This window comes from Malus domestica, chromosome 03 (genome assembly GCF_042453785.1).
Source record: "Malus domestica chromosome 03, GDT2T_hap1".
Lineage (NCBI taxonomy): Eukaryota > Viridiplantae > Streptophyta > Magnoliopsida > Rosales > Rosaceae > Malus > Malus domestica.
Window position 1 is genome coordinate 20,485,379 of NC_091663.1, and position 11,470 is coordinate 20,496,848.

The 11,470-nt window shown below is 39.1% G+C and overlaps 1 protein-coding gene across 1 annotated transcript; it reads left to right on the top strand.

The window, feature by feature from the left end:
* Positions 1-3,916: 3,916 nt before the first annotated feature.
* Positions 3,917-5,119, top strand: LOC139194711 (uncharacterized). The gene has a single exon (XM_070819614.1). It carries the CDS (start codon positions 3,917-3,919, stop codon positions 5,117-5,119), a length of 1,203 nt encoding a protein of 400 aa, XP_070675715.1.
* Positions 5,120-11,470: the final 6,351 nt, after the last annotated feature.

Sequence of the window (11,470 nt, forward strand, 5' to 3'; positions counted from 1 at the left end):
TGTGGTAGTCTGTACGGCTGAATTCATAGCTCAAAAGTCAATCTAGCCGGAGTCACTACAATGACCTATACGACACTATACTGCACAAGGGTCGAAGCCAAATGAAAAGGTCTGTACGACAATAATGGGTGTAATATAATCATGCTCAATACTACTCACACATAATAGCTGGGTGATAAATCGCTAGTTACCTACGAGTCGGAACCACCTAAAATGGTCTATACGACAGGACTGTGAACCTAAATTGGATCCAATATGAGCATATGGTGCGGGAGGTGACATAATAAACAGGCATGTGCCATATCTCTGGCTAAATCACAATCACCCTAAGTGTAGTTTTATGAGCTCAACATTATTCAATCACATATCGCACCATTGATAATTCACATAACCAAACATAACTCACTGATAGGAGCATATTTATGCGACTTAGTTAGCTTGTTCTTGTGCATTTACGTTGTTAGTCTTAGTTATTTTAGTCTTTTAAGCCATTTTCGTGTGTTTTCAGGTTCTAAGGACAAAGTATGCAAAAAAGAGCATTTTGGAGCAGTTTTGGGCGCTAAATGGATAGAACATGTATGGGCTAAGATGGATGGATGAATTTGGAGTTCAAAAGGCTAGGAATCTGATAAGGAGATGAAGAAATTAAATTCAAGACAAAGAAGATAAGGAATCAGCTCAAAAGAGGAAACATTATCCAAAACCTTATCCAACCTTATCTTATCCAAACTAACCTTATCTTATCTTATCCTATCCTAATCTTATCATGCCTTAATCCTAGCTGCAAGAGGATAATCCTAGCTGCAAGAGGACCTAAATATCTATTTCTAGAAGCTATTTCTAGAAACATTCCCTTCTAGAAGTCCCAAATCAGCCACAAAACACATGATTTCTAGAATTCCCTACAAAGGTGGCGCTTATTCCCTTCTAGAAGGCCTTGCCTTGCCTTGCCTTGCAATCCACTCTCCTTTCACTCCAATACCTGCCGCACCCCTCTATCCCTTTTCCCTTATGGATTCTGATTTATTAGGCTTTATTCCTTGTGGATTTGGGTTATACAAATCCTTTTCAAAAACTAAGTGGGCCAAAACCCTTTTCTTTATGGATTTGAACACTTGTGCCAAACCCTTAGGCCCTAAGCCTTAAAATCTGCTAAGTTGTAACCCTAATCTAAAAAACTCTAGCTCTTGCCGTGCCTATATAAACATATTTTGAGCCAAAATTCAGACACCATCATTCATTCACTCAGAAACACAATCAGCCGCAACAATTCATCGATTTACACCATTCTACATCACCCTCCACCACCATACAATCTTGCTGCAGCCCTCATTCAACCAAAACCCATCTCTGACCCTTTCCTACATCCATACACATCCTTAGACACTTGTGCCGCAGCAAGGTGGGGAAAAAGAAGGGCCTTGTTATTTCATGCTTGCAGATTGGAGCATTTTAGGTGTACTTCGTTCTTGTTGTCAATGTTTATGTTGTTATTACTTTCTGATTTTGCTGTAATCATGATTGGCTAAAACCCTATTTAGTTAGGGGGAAGTTTGAAGCCATAAACATGCTTGAGATATGAATTGATTTCTTCCAATTGTGATTTGTTAAGTTGTGATTGCAATTCAATTATCTGTTTTATTCATAACTGATTCTTGTATGTTTATTAAGGATGCATACTTAGTTTTCAAGCATGAATTACATGCTAGAATATAAATGAGTTTCACCTAATCGTTACAAGTTTATATTCATTAGTAGTGAAGGTTGTTTGTCACAATCGCGTTAATTGAATTCTTAGCAAACGTATCATGCATTCATAGTTACAATTGCCTCGTCAACACTTATGATTTTCGTGAAACATAATGATCTCTGATTGTATTTCTATTATGCATTCATGCAGGGGACTTTTAGAGAATAATTTGGGTTGTTGCATGCATTCATCCAATCCAATGAGTAAAGGAAAATCTAAGGGTTAATTTGTGCATCACGGTTAATCTGGGGTGTTGAGCATCATAATCTATTGAAAAGCAATTGGAAATCAATTCACATACAAGTGTGTTATGTGTGAAGAACGGACCTCTAACTAATCCATCCATCATCTTATTTCTTAAATTCGTTTTACAATCTGTCTAGTTTTCATACTTGTTTTTTTGTTTCAAATTCGTCCAAATCAAAATCCCCCTTTTATTTTCTGTTTCAAAGTGTTTCAAATCTGTTTTGTTTGTGTTTTTTATTGTTTTAGGTCAAGCCAAAACCCAATTTCGTCCAAAGTTGTGGTTAGAGTCAGAAACTGCCCAATTTGTGTTTTTAGGCAGTTTTGAGTGTTTTTAAGTTGTTTTAAGTCTCTTGAACCTGTTTTGAGTCCCTTGAGTCTATTCAAACGTTTTTAACTTTGTTTTTATGTTTTTGAGTTAGTTTAGAGGTTTTAGCAAACCCTCCTAATCCTCGGTTTAGAACGATCCCTACTTGCATTTATACTACGATTTGACAACAAGAGGGTTTAATTTAAGTACTTAACTTTTATCACATCAAATTTTGGCACCATTGCCGGGGATTAGCAACGTTGCTAATCCCTTGGTTCCTTTCTTTTCGTTTAGTTTGTTTTAATTCTAGTTTCTGACTTGTTTTGTTTTCTTGTTTTTAGGTACTAGTTTATGACTCGAAGTTCCCAACCTATTAGTGAGCACATCTTGGACTTTGACGACGATTTTGAGCGAACTTTGAGAAGGAATAGGAATCAACAAGTGCCCAATCCACCTATTCCTGAACCTGAGTTCGAAGAACAAGTAGTAAAGGAGGAAGAAAACCCCACGGCACAAGTTATGGAGGAAGTGCCAAACATGGCAGTGGACAATCGAACCATCAAAGAACTTTCTGCCTCGGGTGTGGACAATGCCGCACCTCTATGCATCTAATACCCGCCGGCAGCCCAAGGAAAGATGGAAGAATTTGAATTGAAGTTAAGCTTGTTGCATCACATTCCGAAGTACCATGAGCTGTCCATGGAGGATCCAAACAAGCACGTCGGAGTTTGAAGTAGTTTGTTCAAGCATGACCCCGGTGAATGTCGATGGCAGCATTTTGAAGATGAAAGCTTTTCCATTCTCTCTAATGGACAAAGCTAAAGATTGGTTGTACGAACTAGCACCTGGGACGGTTACATATTGGGAAGAGTATGAAACGAGCATTCTTGGAGAAATTTTTCCCAACTTCAAGAGTCATTCTCTTGAGGAAACAGATTAGTGGCATCCAACAAAATCAAGGTGAGTCATTTCCAGCTTATTATAAACGTTTTAAAACTCTTGTTGCTTCATCTCTACAGCACCAAATGAAGGATGAGCTGCTCATTCAATACTTCTACGAATGACTCCTCCCCATTGAACGTCAAATGCTAGACGCCTCGGTGGGTGGTGCGTTGGTTGACATGACTCCGGTGGCTGCTAAGATTCTAATTGCAAACCGAGCACACAATGCACAACAATATGAGGGTGTTGGACAAAGAGAAAGCCCATAACAACATAGTGTGAATGAGGTAAGTGCAATTTCTGAAATTCAATCACAATTAGCTAATCTTACTTCTCTTGTGTCTCAGGTTGTAATTGGGGCAAAAGCTCAAGAAAATCAAGTTTGCACTGTGTGCTCCATCCAAGGGCATCCATCAGAGAAGTGCCCTCAATTGATCGAGAATGGTGGACGGGAAACTGCCAATGCTATTGGATTCCAAGGCCAAAATCAAACCAAATACGATCTATACTCGAACACATACAACCCCGGATAGAGAGATCACCCTAATATGAAGTGGACAGAGCCACAACAACCTGCACAATAAGGGGGATTTTGGCAAAACCCCCCTGGGTTCCCACGGCTATATCAACAAAATCAACCACTTCCGGCCCAATCTAGAACAGGTTCGCCTATGGATAATGATCAACTTGTTCAATTGCTAACCAATGTGGCGCAGGGCATGCAAAATCAAGCCAAGGAGGTGGAAGATTTGAAGAAACAAATGGGACAAATGGCTGAATTCATGGGGCAATTTAGTAGAGAACAAGGTAAGTTACCTAGTTCAACAAATGTGAATCCGAATGGAGGATTCCAATCTGCCAAAGCCATCATGTTGCATAGTGGAAAAGAAGTTGGAAGTGAGTCCGACACTCTCAAATCTGCCCAAAAAGAGGATGACAAGCTACAAGAAGAGGAGGGAAGCATTAGCACACCCACGGCAAGGGTGAAACAACCTATGCCGCAGGCCCCTATCACTCATAACTCGGCCAAACAAGGTAAGTTGAGTTCAAATTCACTTACTACTAATCTGACCAATGTTCCTTTTCCTCGTAGGTTCATGCAATCGAAGAATGATGAGAATGAGAAGGACATTCTAGAAAAAGTGCAAGTAAACATTCCACTCATTGAGGCAATTAAACAAGTCTCGAAATATGCCAAATTTCTCAAGGAGCTGTGCACAACCAAGAGAAGAATGTCGAACAAAAAGGTAGTTAAGATAAGTGAAAATGTTTCAGCTGTATTGCAACGTAAACTACCTACCAAATGCAAAGATCCCGGTAGTTTTACAATTCTTTGTATAATTGGCACTACTCGATTTGAACATGCAATGCTTGACTTAGGTGCATCTATAAATGTCATGCCTTATTCTATTTATGAATCTATGAATTTGGGTGAAGTGAAAAAGGATGGTGTGATCATACAATTGGCTGATCGTTCTAACGCTTATCCAAAAGGAGTATTGGAGGACGTTTTAGTGCAGGTGAACCATTTGATCTTCCCGGCTGATTTTTACATTTTAGACATGGAAGATTCAGCCCATTCCACCTCTCTGCTAATTCTCCTTGGTAGGCCATTCATGAAGACAGCCCAAACAAAGATTGATGTATTCAAGGGCACTTTGACGATGGAATTCGATGGGGAAGTTATCGATTTTAATATTTCTGAAACTATGAGATATCTCGTTGATGACCATTCATGTTTTTCTATTGATATCATTGATTCTTTGGCACATGAGTATCTTGAGGAATTGAACGAGGATGCCCTTGACATAGCCATTACGAAGTGCATAGAACTAAAAAACCCAAACATTGGAGCAATACAATCCCACGGCTAGATTGAGGAACCTAATGCCGTGCCCTTTAATGAGGAAGTTGTGGAGGTTGTGGCTGCCCTTAAGTCACTTCCATGACACTATGGTAAGGCTCCGTTCTTAATTTCAAGTTTAGTTTCTACTAAGATGTTACCTTCTGTTGTTCAGGCACCTACTCTTGAACTTAAGCCGTTGCCGGACCATTTGAAGTATGTGTTCTTAGGAAATGACGAAACATTGCATGTCATTGTTTCTTCAAGTCTCACAACACATGAAGAAGAAAAGCTTGTGAAGGTGCTACGAGAGTACAAAACAGCCATAGGGTGGACCTTGGCTGGCATTAGGGGAATTAGCCCCACCACTTGCATGCACCGTATACTTCTTGAGGAGGGGACTAAACCATCCCGAGAGGCTTAAAGCCGTCTCAGCCCTCCTATGATGGAAGTTGTGAAGAAGAAAATAATCAAGCTATTAGATTGTGGCGTGATCTATCCTATCTCTAATAGCCGTTGGGTTTCACCAATTCAAGTCGTTTCCAAGAAGTCTGGGGTTACTGTTGTCAAGAATGAAGAGAACGAGTTGGTGCCTACACGAATTCAAACTGGATGGCATGTTTGTATTGACTATAGGAAGCTAAACGCCACAACAAGGAAAGATCACTTTCCTTTGCCATTCATCGACCAAATGCTTGAAAGGTTAGCCGGTCGTGCTTTTTATTGTTTTCTTGATGGATATTCTAGATATAACCAAATTGTGATACCACCGAATGATCAAGAGAAGACCACATTCACGTGTCCCTTTGGAACGTTTGCTTATCGTCGCATGCCATTCGGCCTATGCAACGCACCTGCCACTTTCCAAATGTGTATGGTAAGTATATTATCTGATTATGTTGAGAAGATCATTGAGGTATTTATGGATGATTTCAGTGTATTTGGGGATTCTTTTGCTAATTGTTTGGATAATCTGACCTTAATCTTGAAACGATGTGTTGAAACTAATCTTGTGTTGAATTGGGAAAAATGTCATTTTATGATTAAACAAGGTATAGTTTTAGGCCATATAGTTTCAGAAAAAGGAATTGAAGTGGATAAATAAAAAAATAGACCTTGTACGTCACTTACCCTCTCTTACTTCGGTTAGAGAGGTTCGTTCGTTTCTTGGCCATGCAGGGTTCTATAGGCGTTTCATCAAGGATTTTTCCAAGATTTCCAACCCCCTTTGCCGATTGCTTCAAAAAGATGTGCGCTTCAAGTTTGATGAGGAATGTGCATCAGCATTCAACCAACTAAAAAATAAGCTAACTTCGGCCCCTATCATTGTTCCTCTTGATTGGAGCCTTCATTTCGAGCTTATGTGCGATGCATCTGACTATGCATTAGGCGCTGTTTTGGGCCAAAGAAAAGAAAAGCAGCCGCATGTCATATACTATGCCTCTCGGACCCTCAATGATGCCCAATTGAACTACTCCACAACGGAAAAAGAACTTCTTGCTGTTGTCTTTGCTTTAGATAAGTTTCGGTCTTATTTGATTGGAACTAAAGTGATTGTTTATACTGATCATGCAGCTTTGAAGTACTTACTAACGAAGAAGGAAGCAAAACCTAGGCTCATTCGTTGGATGCTTCTTTTTCAAGAAGTTGACATCGAAATCCGAGACAAGAAAGAAAGCGAGAATGTGGTGGCTGACCACCTAAGCCGAATGGTCCATGATGAGCAAAAGCATGTTGTGCCTATCCCTGAAACTTTCCCCGATGAGCAGTTGTTGTCCATTGAGGTAAGTGAACCTTGGTATGTCGATCTAGTGAATTACTTAGTGTCTAAACAAGTTCCAAGCACTCTTACCAAGCACCAATGTGATAAACTTCGAAAAGATGCATGATTCTATGTTTGGGATGATCCCTATTTGTGGAAGTATTGCTCTAATCAGATTTTGCGTAGATGTGTGCATGATTGTGAATTTCTTTCGATTCTAAGATTTTGTCATACTTATGCTTGTCGTGGACATTTTGGCACTCAAAGAATGGCATTAAAGGTTCTTGAATGTGGATTTTATTGGCCCACTTTGTTTAAAAATGCTAGAACTTATTGTCTAACATGTGATCGGTGCCAAAGAACGGGAAATATAGGTACCAAGGATCAAATGCCGCAGCAACCCATTTCCGTTGTTGAAATTTTTCACGTTTGGGGTATTGACTTCATGGGTCCTTTCCTTCCATCTTATGGTTTCACTTATATCTTGCTAGCTGCTGATTATGTTTCCAAATGGGTGGAAGCAAAAGCCACCCGTATTAACGATTCTAAGTTGGTTGCAAATTTCGTGAAAACTAACATTTTTGCTAGGTTTGGAATGCCTAGAGTTCTAATCAGTGATGGAGGCTCCCATTTTTGTAATCGAACCATTGAGGCTTTGCTCAAGAAGTACAATGTTAAGCATAAGGTTTCAACACCTTATCATCCTCAAACCAATGGGCAAGCTGAGGTTTCAAATAGGGATATCAAGCAAGTTCTAGAGAAAACCGTGGGGCCAACAAGGAAGGATTGGAGCTTGCGCTTAGACAATGCATTGTGGGTTTATCGTACGGCCTACAAAACTCCCCTTGGTATGTCACATTTTCGACTCATCTATGGTAAGCCATGTCATTTGCCTGTCGAGTTAGAGCACAAGGCACATTGGGCTGTGAAGACCTTCAACATGGATCTAGATGCTGCTGGAGTTCATAGAAAGCTCCAATTGAATGAACTCGAGGAGATTAGGCATGAAGCTTACGAGAATGCTCGGATTTACAAGGATAAGACCAAGGCGTATCATGACAAGATGTTTCGTACAAAGACATTCTCCAAGGGGCAGAAAGTGCTCCTCTTTGATTCTCACCTTTGGTTATTCCCCGGTAAGTTACGTTCTAAGTGGATTGGACCCTTTGTTGTTACTAATGTTTTTCCTCATGGTGCAGTCCAAGTCCAAAGCTTGAAAACCGGCCACGAGTTCAAGGTGAATGGGCATCGTTTGAAGCCCTATTATGACCTGTTTGAGGAGCATGTGGTAGAGGAACTACCCCTCCATGCCGTGGGCTCCAAAGATGCTTGAAGGATGGTAGTCGTCTGGCTGCATGACGTTAAAGCAAGCGCTTCGTGGGAGGCAACCCATGCCAATAAAAGAACACCTAGACTCAGCTCTAAATCCAGATTTGCTTTTTTCAACCTTTCTCCTTGCTGCCCTTATTTTTCCATGTTTATGTGTTGCTTGTTTAATTGTTTTTATGTGAGTTTATGTTAAACATTGAGGACAATGTTTGATTTAAGTGTGGGGGGGGGGTAAATAAGTGTTTTTGATGCAAATTCGTGGGTTTTATTCACCTATCACTTCCAATGTTGTTTCTCACTGTTTTTAAGTGTTTTTAGTGTGTTTTGAAGCTTTTTAGTGTGTTTTAAGTCTCTTGAACCTGTTTTGAGTCCCTTGAGTCTATTCAAACGTTTTTAACTTTGTTTTTATGTTTTTAAGTCAGTTTAGAGGTTTTAGCAAGCCCTCCTAATCCCCGGTTTAGAACGATCCCTACTTGCATTTATACTATGATTTGACAACAAGAGGGTTTAATTTGAATGCTTAACTTTTATCACATCACTCACCTGAGCTTACCTGAGAGTCCACAACACCACAATTATATATATAATGCATCATATATCAATTCATATACGAATTGTAAATTGATATGCATGGCATTCAAGGCATATTTTCATTTAAACATATTTTCTGGGAAAATATAAAGTATATAAATATATACTAAAAACCAAAAGCCCACTCACTGGTATGTCGAAGGGTCGTAGCCCCCGAGTCACCTGTGAACGCACTCGTCCTCGGGATAAGTCTCACCTATATGCGAATTAACTATAAAAACGTTATTTAAAGCACATAGGCAAAACTAGCTAATAACTTCTCATACATAGCTCAAATTGGGTATGAATATACCACAGTGACCTATACAATCTCAGGATCGTCCCCAAAATTTTAAAATAATTTTTCATCCACCCACGCGCCGCCACATGCCGGCGAGTGCATGGCAAGACGCGCGGCCACGCGCAGGAAACCTTAACGGAAACAGTAACGGCAGTTAGGGAATATTCCGCTAAATCCTAACAAATTCTGTTAAACTTAACTGACATCGTCAGAATATTCTGTCAGAATTGACGGAATATTTCGTCGTCTTCAACCTCAGACTCCAACGACCGTCGCCGTCGCTGAAAAACTGGGAATTTTTCAAATCGCTATATCTCACTCGTTTTTCATCAATTTCCTACGACATTTGCACCAAAATGAAGCTTACAACTTGAAGAACATTTCCTTACCAATTTGAAGCTCCAAAAGTCACGGAATCTCGCCGGAGAAATTCCACAAAATCTGGCCAAGCTTGAAACTCACGATCCCGACGTCCAATTTCACCCAACGAACCACTCCGAGCTTCCTTAGGACCTCCTAAAGCTTCCTATGTCCTTAAAATTCCCTAAAAATCAACATTTTACGTGAGCATGAATAGTACCTCAAATCGGGGTTCAGATTTCACGAGTTTTCAAAGGAGTTCTTACCTGAAAATGGTACCATTCAACTCGTATGGTTCTCACGAACACAATGGTGTGCTTCACACCCTCGATCTTCACACTTTCGATGGGTTTTGGGTGTAGTATGTACAAGAGAGAAGAAAAGAGAGAGAGAGAGTACGGGAGGGTGAGAGAGAAATTTTTGGGTGTGTGTGTGTGGCCCTCACACTAACACATCACCAAACCCACATCTACAGCCAAACAAAAAGTCTAAGTCCCAAATTATCCAAAAATAAGCTAGGGCAACCAAATAAACCCTAATATTAAATTCCATGAAACGTTTAAGGGTATTCTCGACATTTCCCATCCATGAGAATAATTTTCCGGGACGGGCTGTAACAACTAAACTTCCAAGTTTACCCTTAAATAAATAAGAACAAGAAAAGAAGGGAAAATAAACATTGGTTTTTTTATCTCTACACCCAATAACTCAAAAACTGGCACACCACTAAACTCCTCCATTATTTCCGGCAAAACCCACTCCAATAACATCAAAATATTCTCTCGAGTTCATTAGAGTCAGTTTGCTAGAAAACCTTATTAGCCCTCATTTATAATTTCAGCGTAGAAAACTTCTTACCAATTCGTTGAACATGAAACAAATTCTTGCTATATAAGAAAAAAGCTTCCTTTTCAGTTTTCAGTTTTTAGTATATAGCATCTAGTTACCAAACAAGTTTTTTAGTTTTCAAAAAGTTGAAAATTGAAAACAAAAGAGTTATCAAACGGCTCCCTTTATATTTCCAAAAGGGTTACTGACGCATGTGATTATATGGGATTTTGAAATATGGAAAGTGTTCTGGTGTGTGATTGATAACTGCTTGTGCAGGTGCTTGGGGCTGATTCTGAGAAATTTAGTCATCCTCTAGCAGAACCTTAGGATAGACTGATCCATTTGGTTCAGCAGAAAGGCGGGTTCTCGCATGTAATCACTACTTCAGGTTCATTTGCGAAGATCATACTACCACGGGCTGCTGCGCTTTTAGATGTTTCTCCGATCACAGATGCGTTTGAAATTTCTGATTCTCATCTATTTGTCAGGTAACTTTTTTGTTAGGTAGTTGTTCTGATCACTTCTCGTTTATGTAAACTATTGTTTGGTGATTTTGTTTTTCTTTCGTACATATGCACATTTTTAGTTATTGGGTGTAAAGATGAAAACATCAATGTTTGGTGATTTTATTTTATTTTATTTTTTATTCTTTGTTTAAGGGCAAACTTGAAAGTTTAATAGAGATATTTTTTTAGTAAGGTGTAGAGATAAGATAACTGTTTCTCAAATTGATATAATGGTGGGAAATATTATAATTTGGCTATTATCTCTTTCTTATAATATGCTAGATCAAGAGAAACCTATTTTTTTTAACAAAAGATTCCTAAATATATAAATAAGTGTCCATGCTCTCATACATATCGTTCTCTCCATTGTGCTAAACCATATTCATAAAGCATAAAACATACTGAGTGCTGAGAGTAGAAGGCCTCCTCTCATTCAACAACCATGTCTCATTTGCAGTCTACTACTTATCATCACACTAATGGATGTTTGTCTGCATCTACTGTAATCCTATATACATGTTGAGGTATTTGTTTACTGTCTTACAGTTTGATCCCGGATTTGATAAAATATGAAGCAATGAACGTTCTGTATTAACTCCTTGAGATTTTTAGTTGAGACATTCACACCTTGTGATAGTAAGGAAAAAATCCAATTGGATTTATAAAAATAAAAAATAAAAAATAAATAAAGAAAAACCCCAGTTAACTTCTATTGGACCGTTT